This window comes from Pinus tabuliformis, chromosome 7 (genome assembly GCF_031772625.1).
Source record: "Pinus tabuliformis cultivar Carrire ecotype Pingquan chromosome 7, CPIR1, whole genome shotgun sequence".
Classification (NCBI taxonomy): domain Eukaryota; kingdom Viridiplantae; phylum Streptophyta; class Pinopsida; order Pinales; family Pinaceae; genus Pinus; species Pinus tabuliformis.
In genome coordinates, this window is record NC_142293.1 from 395,718,284 (window position 1) to 395,733,000 (window position 14,717).

Genomic DNA, 14,717 nt, shown 5'->3' on the forward strand with positions numbered 1-14,717 from the left:
TCTGAATATCATCTAAACCAAAATGTTAGTGATTTTGATTTTATTGAAAAAATTATATGACTGTCATCTCAAATTTTAATTCATACCAGGTAATTTGAACCAAAAATAGTCTAATACAAATACGCAAAATATGTGCATATCAAAACAAAATATGTGCATATCAAAAAATTTGAGACATTAAAAAATAGACCATATTTCCGAAAAGAAAACACTGCTGCTCATTATGGGGCCATTACAAGAATATAATAAATGCAAATCCATTAACTTCCTTCTGAAAGAAATTTATTTTTTATATGCAAACAATTTTGCAGTACTTGTCCCAGAAGAAACTTTTTTTAAATATCAAAACATTTTTAACAATGCAAAAAAATTGAATAAAAGTCTGCAACTTTTAATATAATTAAAAAGAAAGATAATATAACTTTTAATATAATTAAAAAGAAAGATAAGAAAAAAAAAGAGAGACAACGCAAAAAGTTGAATAAGTCTGCATCTCCAAACGATTTGATTCATCCAATATTTGATAATTGGATTCAGGATCGAGACGGGAAAAATAGATTGCACAGCCATTAATTTTTCCAAACATCAGTAATTTACAATTTTATCGAAGTATATGAAAAATGCAATATAGACCAGTGTCTATAGAAAACGAAGGACCGCGCAAATTCATCGAGGTATATGGAAAACGCCGTATAGAGCAGTAAGTGTTTATAAAGAGTTGTCCGAAACGAGGACCATGCTAACTTTTGCAGTGCCTTGTATCTCAGCGCCACCTTAGGAAAATACATTTGTCTACAACTAATTTAGAATTTATTTTCATCAATTAGTACCGTGGTGCTTGAGAGATATGATATAAATGTTATTGCTGCAATTTGTGTCGTGGTGTTTAAGATAAATGATTTAAATATTATTGCTGCACACCTAAACATTCCAGTCCACCTGTAGCTTTCAATACCTCGAGGTCAAATTTTTATTTTTATTTTTTCCAGGGGCTGGGGGGTTGGGTTTCTACCATTTCAAAACCAAGATGGAAGCATGTTTGAATTAATGAAAATAATAGAATAAGATAAATCTTCTTCCAAAATCTCGGCATTGCTCTTTCAAGGGTAAATACTATTATGTATCTTGCTGGACTTGAAACGAAGGAACAAGAATGTTCTTCCAGAATTTGAGAATTGCTCTTTCAACGGTGAACAATATTCAACACGCTGGACTTGAAATTAAGGATCAAGCCAACAGAAAACAGATAGCCATCACCAGGACATACTGAGAAAAAAAAATTATAACTCAGCTGTACGGGATTGCTGATATTAAAATTGTAAATTTCAAAAATATTGTTTAACAAAATTGGGATTGAATAATCCATTTCTCATAGAAGTGCCATAATTGTGCATTTCCATATAACCTTTGGCACGCTTATAACAGCCTAGTGTATAAGGAAGCACAACCGCAGCAATAATGTACAGAACATATAAGATTGTTACATGAGCAATTCCTGTTTTATTAGTCGTCTTTGGGCAGCATGTCCCCTGACTCTAGGTTCCAAAACATGGCAGCAGAAGGCATATGTGAAAAAACTAGTAATTCAGCAAACACTGATTTGATTGGGAAAAGGACAAAATTAATCAGTCAGATCTCAAAGAAATGGTACAGTGAAGAAAAGATTTTCATATAGATTCCCAGAGGAAAAGGCTCAGTTGGCAATGAGTAATCATGTACATGCTATGAGAATGGATACCATCTTTTTAGCTGATTCCATCACAAATAATGCTCAAGCCTCTAATGAGCTCTGATTACCCTCAGTGATGGGCCAGTGTTCAAGGACAATATAACATGCCAGAAAGTCACTTGAAAGTTGACAGTGGCCAAACTGGGCTTTTCACACTAATGTTTGTGCAAGGAGTCTGACTCGAAAACAGTTAGCTCAATGCCTCATTTCAAGCTGGTCCTGGTACAGCACTCATCAAACAACGCAGCAGTGACTTTGTGGGAGAAAACACGCATTTCCCTATGCTGAATAATGTGGTGACAGCAAGAGGGTACGTTGTTGCAGATTAGAGACCCGATCAAAGATACGCATGATAAATAGTGACTGAAACGCAGGACCATGATTATCGAACAGTATAAGGCTCTGGAGAAGCAGAGCCAGACTTCACTATCTCTGATGATGCATTAAGTTTCCCTTCACTAGTTTTGCCTTTCAATGGATTCTTTAATTTGACAACATTTTCTGACCTGTCCAATTCAGAGGCCTCATTAGATATTGATGGTATGTTTTCACTGCCTTCTCTTGCTTCAATGATGTTGATTTCGTGACCATTTAAGTTTTCCCTTGAAACAACAAATTCTCCTGTTTCATTTTTCGGGCCTGTTTCATTTTTCGAGCCATCTGCCCCAGCATCACCGACTTTGAGAACTTCATCTTTTCCATCAATTGTTTCCAGAGCACAGTTTTCCTTGGGCACGCTTTGCTGGAAACAATCTATCGAATCCGTTGACGAAGAAACATCTTTTTCATTTTCTTGTAGTCTACGCTTCTTTAGAGAACCAGGATCACCATCACTGGAATCTTCTGTAACCAATTTTCGTTTGGGGCTTTCAGAGCCAATTGCTTCAGGTCCCAAAGAATTGTCCCTTGGAGTAGTAGCAGAAGACACTGAGCTTATAGATTGTACATCAGTAACTTCTTTAGTAACACTCTCTGGCACTGGAGAATCATCGTCTTCATCTTCATAATCAACCAAAGCAATGGGCCCATCCCTAAAGAGACACCGAGTCTCCCAACTATCAGAATTGAATACTCATATCAACCTAAGAAAATCGGAGGCATGGTAAAAACAAAATACCTCCGTGCTTGTTCGTAAATTAAAAATACACTGATCATAAAACCTAATGAAAGACCAATGTTATACCTGAAAGATGAAAAACAAGCACTTCCATTCACCACAGCAGCATGTCCCTGTTCATTGTGTACACGTCCTATACGAGCAGATGCAGTATCCTCTTCGTCATCACTGAATCAAATAGGAATATAGAATTAGCTAGAAAACATGCAGAAATATTTCAGAATACAATCAAAGATGAGGATGCTTCTAATAATAAATGCAGACATTACCCGGACAGATCATAAGCATATTTGACTAACAAAGGATACCTGTCCTCATTGAAGTAATCTTCCTCTTCTTTGTCAAGAGCTCGGTCATCTGACCTCTTTCTCTGATCAGCAATGTTATTCATCTGACCTGAATGATTTGGGCCCTTCCCTCCGGACACACTTCTTGTAGTCACTCCATCAAGAGTCTGATAACAAAAAGAATTTATTATTTAGCCTGCTCAGAAATGCAGTCTGAAAATGTACAGGATTAAAAGAAAAGATGTAATAGTTGCAAACCATTAAATATCTACAGAAAAGTCACCTGCTCATATTTCAGCTTTAGTGCTTGGAAAGTACCCACACAATCTAACTTTTCTAATTGATCAGAAAATTTATTGATCAAGTATTCAACCAGACATTTAATATTTTCCTGCAAAATTAAATATCGGGCATCAGATGTATCTATCAAACAGACCACAAAGCAGACTGCCCTCCAATCATTAAAACGGCTGACAAAATGACTATATACTTCAAAAAATATAAGAATTTGCATCTATTTTTAAAAATGGGACAAAAGAAATACCTTACGGATATATTCTATAAGCTCAAGAACTGCTGAATTAAGAAGATTATATCGATTTCCATTAGCAGTAAAAGCCTGAATTACTGGTTCAAAAAGGTTATGATTTACAATGTGGCGATTAAGATAAGCATCCTGCAATAAGAGAGGATATCTCATGGTGTTTGCAACGGCACTTCAAATATAATTATTTAAAACTTTCAAAAGAAGTGCCTAAAAATACAAAGAAAAGATGACAAGAAAAGCTTCCCAAAAGTACTCACATTTCGAGATAGTATTGTTCTCAGAAATCGAACAGCAGCAGCAACAAGATATTTTTCTTTTCTCCGAGTTAAGCTTAAAACCTTCTCTATAACATTATTCCGCAAAAAATAGTACCTTCCAAAAATCAAACAAATTTTCAATCTAGCTAGCTAGGTCAAATTCATTCATTCTATTTAAATTGCAACTTTAACCATAACATATTCTATCATGGAACAACAATTTCCAAATTTCTCAGAACTGAATTTCTCACAACCCAAAATAACTAGAAATTACTTTATCCTGTAGGAATGATGCAGAACACAGAAGCACAATAGCTCAGTGATGTTTGCCAGAATGTCAGGGCTTATGGAACTTGGTCTCCCATTCTCATGATCATTATTAGTGGCTTTTCCGCTTGTCTCTGTACTCTCCTTTGCAGGACATGATGATGTTATTACATCTACCAACTGATCCATGTGTTTTTCATAGAAAATTTCCACAATAGTGTCCCTCTGCAAGAAAACAAAGTTCACCATTATGTCTGAATTTGCATACCACGTAGAAATGAAAATGCTTCAGCTCAATTAACAATCAACTCAATCTTGCAGTAATTAAAGAGCATATTTCCTTATTTAACTGTTCTAGCAATACCTATCATCTTCCCAATAATGTTAACATGTATAAGTAAAGATTTTATAGCTTTGACAAACAATCTATTAGAGATGGAATATGTTAATATCCTAGTTACGCAGCTACAAATTATCAAGAGCAACATACTATTTCAAGTTCTAGTATTAGCATGTGTAGGATCCATAGTCTCCATCTAGTTGAGGAGTATGTTTGCCAATCAAAAAGTGCACCTTTCAAAAAATTATATAAAAATATTCAAGAACACTAGTTGTAAATTTTTAAAATTCAGTCATAGATGTATTATTGAATATTACACAGATAAATATTTGTCACCAGGTGCTTAACCAGGTTACTGAAAGTGGGGTGTTGTTATCACCCCCATAAGGGCTCGAGTTTCTCAACAACCAGCTTGTACTCGTGCCCTTACTTGTATGCCCCTATACTTGCAAAAGGTGGGCCAAAGTGCAAGTCCTCGACAACTCTGGCAGAATAGATAACCCCCACTCGCTGTTTCTTAGCCAAAGCATTATGTAACATGGCAGGAAGTGTTCAATCTAGACTAAAGCAGTTACCACTTGTTTACCGAAAGCTCCAATCAAACAAAACAAGGATAGATATTTATTATTTTATACTAAATGAATCCCATGTTCAGAAGAAAATTAAAACAAAAGAGACCACATCTGGAAGACAACATAATTAACATAGACACTTGTGTACAGAGACACCAGATCTTTCATCCTCACTAATAAGGTTTTCCATTTTATGATCTTTCTCAAAGCACAAGCTTTTGTCCAAGTGTTCAATCTAGACTAAAGCAGTTACCACTTGTTTACCGAAAGCTCCAATCAAACAAAACAAGGATAGATATTTATTATTTTATACTAAATGAATCCCATGTTCAGAAGAAAATTAAATCAAAAGAGACCACATCTGGAAGACAACATAATTAACGCACTTGTGTACAGAGACACCAGATCATTCATCCTCACTAATAAGGTTTTCCATTTTATGATTTTTTCTCAAACCACCATTTTTACTGTCCTTTTTTCCCTCCCTTGTCGCCTAGGGTGATGATCTTATTTTTCCTCCCTCACATTGTCGGTCCCACTCTTAATTTTCTTGTTAGATATGTCCATTAACACGTTGCAAATTAAATGGTAATATTAAAATTTAGGCATAGGCATTTATGAGATCTGATCAAAGCCCCCAACTGCAGAAGTTTAAAGACGAATGGACCATTTGGGACATTAAAGCCTGGTGAATAGGAGGCAACAAGATATGTAGCAAAACCCACTCTTCCTTGACACCCTGTTTGTGATAAATCAGAGAATAGACAGGATCAGTCACTCTGAACCATTGTGCACTGGCTGCAACTTCCGTCACAAGCACATCCTGTCAAACATGTTTTCTGGGAGTGCAGAGTACCCCAAAAAAAATGGACTATACGGCCTCTGCACATGTTATTCTTTTTATCAGGGAATTGTCTAACCGTTCTCTTTTGTGGACCTATTTTGGTCATATATTGACCTTCATTGGTCAAAATTTCACTAAATTTGGTTATATATATATATATATATATATATATATATCCAAAAAGTAGAACAGTTAGACAACTCCGTTTTATCAGACCTGATTGGGAAGGAGACAGGTGGTGATAAGGCACTCTGGCAGAGCAATTTGAAATACTTTAAAGTTGCCACAGGTCTCCTCATAGTATCCATTGTTAAACTTGCCAAAGCAGGTTAATTGGCGTACTCATAATCAATATACTGGACAGTGTAAAAAAGGAGCAAAATATCATTTTAAGCAGGAAACATTAATGACGATTATGGCAAATATTAACCAGGGATACTTCGCATATTCAGCAACTACTTGCCAATACACAAATTGTACACAAGTTCTACCTGTTTTGACAGGCACCCTGTTCCCATGGTTACCAGACTCAGCTTAGCAAAACTCGCCGAAGCAAAAGAGTCAAGAATTCAACTCAGCTTGGGAAAATCTCTACAAAAAGATCAACAAGTACAGTAGTGAAAATTAGCCAAAAGTGGCTCTGTTTTCGATTTTAGAAATTAGAACCATTCACAAAATATTGATACAACTATAGTTAATACATCAATGATGATCACGCACACAAAAAATAGAATCTTCAATACACATGTCATAATATTGATGTTTCAAAGTTGAAACCATAAATTGTAGTTTTCTTGAATCATTTGATATCATAAAAATCAAAACGCATTACATAGATACCAAGTTGTTGACACTACCAGTGTTGATAATGTCACCAAAATATTGCGATATATCGTAAATATCACGATATTTTCAGCAAAACGATATATCACTGACAAAATATCACGACATTTTCTGTTTTTAAAATATGGCAACATTTATGATATATCAGCAATATTTCGCCAAAATATCGCGCAACAACCCTATTTATCACCAGGAAAGCAGGGCAGCAGCTACATAACATCTTTTTGGCCTTTTACTTGTTCACTTTGCTTTGTCTGTCTTGGAGAAGCAAGGGGAAGAGCTTTATAGTGGAATTCAAGGAGGGATTGAGGATCAAACAACCATTATCATCATCAATCAAAAATAAATTGTGGATGAAAAATTCAAGATCAGTGAGACAAACTTCATTTCTTCCATCAACAGGTATGTTCTTAAAAACTCCTATGTTAATGAATTTTTTTTTAGATTTAGCCTTATGCTTGCTTGCTTTTTTGCTTATCAACACTTTGTTTTTTTATCATTTGCTATGATTTTCATGCCCATGAACCAATGCAAGAGTTTTCTCCATATTTGGACAGCAAGATTCATTTTTTTTAACTTTCTTATGCACCCTCTTATTGTCATTTTTCATTGCAAATAATATAGTAAAAAATTTATTTTTAAAAGTGAGGTGGCTGTTATTTTTTGTGTATAGGTGTTTAATGCCAATTTTTTGTTTTTTTGGTGCCCTAGGTTTGAACTTTGATGTTGTCCATTAATCCACTACAAATATGACAAATCCCTTGGACCCATTTTGGGAATATGGGGAACCTAATGGTGGGACAAATCGAGCATATCTATCTTGCAAATTGTGTGGGGACAAGATGACAAAAGGGGTTATGCGATTGAAACACCATCCAATGTTGTGAACAGCGACATCAGGATATAATCAGCAGAGGTCCGGAAAACCAAAAAATCGAGAAAATACAGGTAAAAAATCAGCAAACATCGCCAAAATCAAGAGACCATAAAAATATCTTTAAAAATCAGCAAACATCGTCTAGGCCAAAAAATCATGATTTGGAGATAAAATCAAGATGTTATCGAGATGTTCGCAACACTGATACCATCTGGCTAGATTCCCTAGACATGATGTTGGGCTTTATATGGTTTCTAGTGCGGAGCTTATACAAAATCTCATGAAGCAATTGCTGAAAAAGACACAAAGAAAGAAGAGGCAGAAAGAAACAAGGTTGAACGTGCAGGAATCTTTCAGGATATTTTCTTCCGAGTTTGAGGTCAATGATAGTGGGAGGGGCTCCACAGCGTCCCCTGTTGATGTTACTAGGAGTGGGAGGTCATCCTATTTTGTTCCATATATTGGACATGGAGCACAACCTTCCATAAAATCAGTTGTTAAAACAAAAAGGAGTAGCAAGAAGCAGATAGAGTTATGGGGAGGTGTCTTTTCTGGAGCGACTTACCTCTCAGCATCACCAAAAACAATTCATTTTGGAAGCAAATGTGTGATGTTATTGCTATTGTGGGCCTAGGGTACAAAAGTGCTACATATGAGGTGTTTCGGGCGCCAATACTTCAAGCAGAAAAGTAGGACATCAACTCTAGATTGGCAGAGTTGAAGCAGACATGGGAGATGTATGGATGCACAGTGATGTCTGATAGTTGGAAAGATAGGAAGGGTAGGACCATTTTAAATTTTTTGGTACATTGTCATAAAGGTACCATGTTTATTAAATTGGTGGATACATAAGCACATATAAAATATGCAGCATTTATATGTGAGTTGCTAGATGGGTTCATCCGAGAGATTGGTGTGCAGAATGTGGTGCAAGTTATAACAGATAATGCAGCTAATTATGTGGTTGTCGGCAGAATGCTTATGGAGAGGCATTACACATTGTTCTAGGCTCCATGTGCAGCACATTGTATCGAATTGTTGCTTGAGGATATAGGGAAACTCTCCATCATCAAGGAGGTGATTGACATGGTAAGAGCATCCCCAAATTTATATATAACCATGTGATTGTTCTTAGCCTCATGAGGAGATACACTAGAAAAAGTGAGTTGTGGCGCACTGCAATCACATGTTTCACCACCAGCTTTATTATTCTTCAATCTTTGCTTCGATGTCAATTTGACTTGAAGCAAATGTTTGTTTCTGATGAGTTGCGTGATTGTATATACAGCAGGAGACAAGACAGCAGAGCCATTGCAAAAATGGTGTACACTGACACATTTTGGCAAGGAGTAGAAGAAGTGTGCTCAGTTAGTGAACCAATAGTAAAGGTTTTGAGATTGGTAGATGGGGAGAAGCCTGCAATGGCTTATTTATATGAGGCCAAGGGTGGGGCCAAGGAGACCAATCATGCTTATTATGCAGACAAGGGTTTTGTTGGGCTTAATAAACAGATGATGTTATGGAGGCTTGTTTGTATGAGGCCATGGATAGGGCCAAGGACACCATTCGTGCTTATTATGCAAACAAGTATTTTATTGAGCTTAATAGACAACTAATGTTATGGAATGTGATTGATAGTCGGTGGACATGGATGCTTCATCGACCCATTCATGCACCAAAATTTTTCCTCAACCCCACATTTTCATACAAATGCAGCTTTGATTTTGATGACGAGGTGATGGACAGGCTCGATTCTTGTATTCATAGGATGGTACGAGATCCCGAGCTGCGTAGCAAAATCAATCGCGAGATACAAATCTATCGCGATTGTGTTGGCCTATTTGGCTTTGATGATGCTATTCAGGAAAGGACCCTCTTCATGCCACGTAAGTGATAAGTCATGACCCATTAGAATTTCCAATTTAGAATTTACTGATTTATAATTCTAGATTTTTTAGATTCAAATATGTTTTATTTGAAAGTTTAATTATATTATAAGTTTTTAACTTTTTTCTATCTTTATGTTGTTGTAGATATTTGGTGGTGAAGCTATGGTGCTAGGGCACCAAATTGGCAAAAATTGGCCAAAAGTATCCTAAGTCAAACCTGTAGCTCTTCAGGGTGTGAGTGCAATTGGAGTGTATTTGAGAAAATACACTCAAAAAGGCGCAACAGGTATAACTCTGAGCTTAAGCCTTTATGTTGAGGAATTACATTTATTGTAATTTTAATTTATGACACTCAAGTGTCAAGAGTCAAGACTCATTAGTTTTTTTTGAAACTCTTACAAGTTGAAGTTCTCACGCCTCAATTGATTTAATGTATGTGCATTATAATCTCCGACTTCGAGTGAAGCAAATAGAGAAACCAATGGATCTAGATGCCATTTCCTTAAAAGATATTGATTTATTGTCTCTGTGGACGGTGGAGTCTGAGGTGCCCATCTTGGAGGAGTCACCTACATGATTAGAGAAGGAACCATTAGTATAGGGGCAGCAAGTTGAGGAAGACTCGGGGGAGGAGCAACAAGAGGAAGAGGAGTTGGAGCAGACTATCGGAGCATCAGCACCATCTGCTACAGATATAGGAGAGCACAACTCCATACCCAGCGGTCATTATTTGACATTAGGTGCAAGGTCAGGGCCTTCTACTGTTAGGGGTTGTTGAAATTTGATGACTAAAAAGTTTCCTGCAATCCCAACCCAGTTTTAATTTCACCTTATCACTCTCATTCAGTTAAATGCCCTTTCCCATAAACATACATTCAACATATAGAATTCTGAAAATGAAATTTTCAAATTTAAAACACATGGGACTGTCAACACATGCTGAAAATAAATATGGACAAAAACAAGCCAACAACACACAAAAATACACAGATTTTTGGTCAACTTAGACCTAGGCAAAACCCCTTCAATCTTCTCCAGGGAAAACCTGTTAAAGAGCTCTTCAAATTTATTTATCTTTCAAGTTCAGGAAAAATACATTTGTAGACAAAACAAAACAACAAAATACAACTTATCTCTTCAGCCCAAAACTCATTGAAAATTGTGCCCACTTTACCTGGATTTCCATGCCCACTTGAAGCTGAAAATATGTATTGTACGGATGCAAATTGTATTGTATGAATTTCGTACTGTACGAATTCTCATACCGTTGTAAGGATTTTTTTTAAACTTCTTGAATGACATGCAGCTCACAACATTAAATGTTGTTCATGTTATACCTTATGTTGTCTTATATGCCTTGATTTGCGTGCCCAACTTTGCTTAGAAATCACTCTTCCAACCTGCTGCAACAAACTTCTCCTTCAGAACTTTTTTCTGATTCTCAGCCTCCTTTCTCGAATCTACTCATGAAGATGAATGCAACCTCCCTTTTGTTTTCCTAAATGACTTTTGGTCAACCTTGAGATCTATTGGCTCAGATTCATTTCGATCAAATGATGAGAATAAATGTGCATTTAGTTCTCACTTTCTATTTTTTAACTCACCCATTAAATAAAGTACCCACATTGTACTTTATGTCTAAAGTCACTTTTCACTTTATAGTTTAACATTGCCTTTACCACTTATAAAGTCACACTTACGAAAATAATTATTTTGGACACTTTTCCCTAGGTAGAGACTAACCCATGGGAAACCACTTATCCAAGGTGCATTAAAAATCAACACTCCCTCTTACTGAGGAAAGTGTTTCTCACCACACTCATCTTGTCCCTAAAATGGACATGCTTGCCTCTTGGCAAGGACTTCGTGAGAACGTCGACCACTTGCTCATCTGCCCCCTTCTGAACATAGTCTCTGATGAAATGATATTTGATGTCAATGTGTTTTAACTTTTGACCTGTCATGAAACACTGGATCCTCCGTGAGTTTAATGCAACTCTGATTATCACAGTGAATAATCATCAGTCTCAAATCTTGATCAAATAGGCCATACAACTTGTGAAGCCAAATGGCCTCACAGCTAGCCTGGCTAGCAGTCATATAATCAACCTCACAAGAGCTCAAAGCAAGTCACTTTTGCTTTCGACCAAACAACGACACAATTGTCGAACCCAATCCGAAACAACACCCTAAAGTGCTTTTCTTGTCAGAAGCACACCATGCCCAATCTGAATCTGTGTAACTTGCCAACCTCACTCCATCTCCCCGCCTATAGTCCAAACCATAATCAATAATCCCTTGCATGTAGCGAAGAATGTGCTTTGCAGCTACCCAATGCACCCTCCTGAGCTCAATCATGAACTGGCTAAGTGTGTTCACTGCAAAACATATATTTGGCCTTGTGTTGACCAGATACATCAAGGACCCAATAAGTTGTCTATACAATGTGGGATCCACCAAACTAGAATCTGAAGCATGAAGCTTCTTCCAATTGGTGATCATAAGTGTAGACATGGGTCTACAGTCTTCCATGTGAAATCTGCTCAACACATCCACAGCATACTGCCCCTGCCCCAAAAAGATATGCCCCTCCTCTTGCCACACCTCAAGCCCCAAAAAGTAATGCATCAGCCCAATGTCCTTCATCTCGAACTCCATAGCAAGATCCTCCTTGCAACTACTAATCAATCTCTCTGCCCCAGTGATGAACAAGTCATCAACATACAGCACAAGAATGAGCAGATCATCCCCTATAACAATGTAGTATATGTTCGGATCTGCATCACACTTCATGAAACCCATCTGTTGCATGTAAGTATCAATCCTCGAATACCAAGCTCTCGGAGATTGCTTATGTCCATAGAGTACTTGCCTCAACCGACATACATGGGTGTCCCACCCAAGTACCTCAAAGCCATGTGGTTGCTCAACATACACCTCCTCCTCTATAACTTCGTTTAGAAATGCGGTCTTTACATCCATCTGATGGATCTGCCAACCCATTTCTACAGCAATAGATATAAGGGTCCAGATAGAAGTGTACCGAGTTACTGGAGCAAACATTTCATCATAGTCAACTCCCTCTATCTGTGAGAACCCCTCTAGCCACAAACCTCGCCTTGAACTTCTCAATGCTGCCATCCGTAGCATGCAAGATCTTGTAGAGTCATCAACATACAACACAAGAATGAGTAGATCATCCCCTATAACAATGTAGTATATGTTCGGATCTGCATCACACTTCGTAAAACCCATCTGTTGCAAGTATCAATCCTCGAATACCAAGCTCTCGGAGATTGCTTATGTCCATAGAGTACTCGCCTCAACCGGCATACATGGGTCTCCCGCCCAAGTACCTCAAAGCCATATGGTTGCTCAACATACACCTCCTCTATAACTCCGTTTAGAAATGCGGTCTTTACATCCATCTGATGGATCTACCAACCTATTTCTACAACAATAGATATGGGGGACCGGATAGAAGTGTATCGAGCTACTGGAGCAAACGTCTCATCATAGTCAACTCCCTCTATCTGTGAGAACCCTCTGGCCACAAACCTCGCCTTGAACTTCTCAATGCTGCCATCCACAGCATGCTTGATCTTGTAGAGCCAGCTGGAAGTCACAACTAACTTGCCCTCAGGCCTAGGCACCACTTCCAAAACATTGTGCTTAATGATAGAGGCATGCTCCTCCACCATAGCCTCTCTCCATAGCTCCTGGCTAGCAACCTCCTCATAGCTAGTAGGCTCAAAGTAAACAATGTTGGTAGTCGTGGCTACATAACTGCAAAACCGCTCAGGTGACACACTCTCCCTGTTCACCCTCTTCGGAGGACCAACAGACTTCGCTTCCTTCCAGGTGTCTTGAAGCCACTTGGGCCTCCTCTTGCCTGAAGAAGCTTCCCCATAGGGAACCTCATCCTCTGCATCCCAGTCTGGTGAACATGAAGGTCTGCCAAATGACTCTGGTGCGTCTGTACCAGCACCTGTCCTCGAAGAACATGTATAGGCACTTGTGCCTGCGTCAATTGAAGTGCCATGTGAACTATGTACTAGTGAAGTACCTAAAGCAGTGCTCGGTGAACACGCCACTAGTGCCCCATATGTCACTGACACTGAAGCACCTCCTGTACCAGCCGATCCAAAACCCTGAGGTCTCGCTCCCTGTACCTGACCTCCCTACTTAGGAGACTCTCTCATCATACTCTCGTGATCTCCGATAGGTCCTCTCCTCCTCGAACTTCACATCCCTCCTAACCACCACTCTCCATTTAGAAGGAATGAAGATCCAATAAGCCTTCGAAGTCTCATTGTAACCCATAAAGATACCCTTCTTTGCCATGGGTTCCAAATTTGTCCTCTGCTCCTTGGAGATATAAGAATATGGGAGACATCCAAAGATACGAAAATGTCCCTCATGAGGCTTCTCTCTAGTGAAAGCCTCCTCCGGAGTCATATTCCCCAATACTCTATGAGGACTCATGTTCTGAAGATAAACAGTAGTATTGCATGCCTCAGTCGAAAAAAACAAAGGCAACCCCTGATCATGAATCATCGTTCTAGCAGCCCCAACAATAGCTTTGTTCTTCCTTTTAGACACCCCATTCTATTGGGGGTTGTAAGGAACCATGAACTCTCTCCTAATGCCCTCCTGTGCATATAAGTCAAAAAACCCACCATCGGTGTACTCACCACCATTGTCTGACCTCAAGACCTAAATCTTACTACCTATCTACTTTTCCACACTAGCTTTGAACTCTTTAAAGCCACTGAAGACCTTACCCTTGGTCTTCAGGAAATATATCCAAGTCCTCCTAGAGTAGTCATCGATAAATATAACATAATACTCATAACCACCCAAAGACACATGAGACATACGACCACTAACATCAGTATGAATCAAGTCACTGGGAATGGTAACTTGGTGTACTTGCCCAAAGCACACCCTCTGCAGACCTCATAATGCTCGACACTGAGATCGGGAACTGCAATAGTGATCTCCCACAGTACTCTCAAAGCTCCATGATGCATATGCGCCATCCTCTAGTGCCATATAACTCGCACAAGTCTCTACTTGTTGTGGTAATAGTGTGAGTGCTACCAGATGTGCTACTCACCAGTGCTCCTGCAGACTGAAAACTAAACC

At 38.3% G+C, this 14,717-nt stretch overlaps 1 protein-coding gene across 5 annotated transcripts in view; it reads right to left on the reverse strand.

Moving 5' to 3' along the window:
- Nucleotides 1-1,645: 1,645 nt before the first annotated feature.
- LOC149247652 (uncharacterized) overlaps nucleotides 1,646-14,717 on the reverse strand; it is a 66,677-nt gene continuing 53,605 nt past the window's right edge. For all 5 annotated transcript variants that reach the window (XM_089458268.1, XM_089458267.1, XM_089458264.1 and 2 more), the window contains 7 exons: nucleotides 4,212-4,429; nucleotides 3,938-4,052; nucleotides 3,678-3,809; nucleotides 3,417-3,524; nucleotides 3,155-3,300; nucleotides 2,913-3,014; nucleotides 1,646-2,760 (listed from right to left, as the gene is read on the reverse strand). In XM_089458268.1, coding sequence (XP_089314394.1) covers nucleotides 2,112-2,760; nucleotides 2,913-3,014; nucleotides 3,155-3,300; nucleotides 3,417-3,524; nucleotides 3,678-3,809; nucleotides 3,938-4,052; nucleotides 4,212-4,429 — 1,470 coding nt within the window. In that variant the 3' untranslated portion in view covers nucleotides 1,646-2,111. The remainder of the gene's footprint in view (nucleotides 2,761-2,912; nucleotides 3,015-3,154; nucleotides 3,301-3,416; nucleotides 3,525-3,677; nucleotides 3,810-3,937; nucleotides 4,053-4,211; nucleotides 4,430-14,717) is intronic.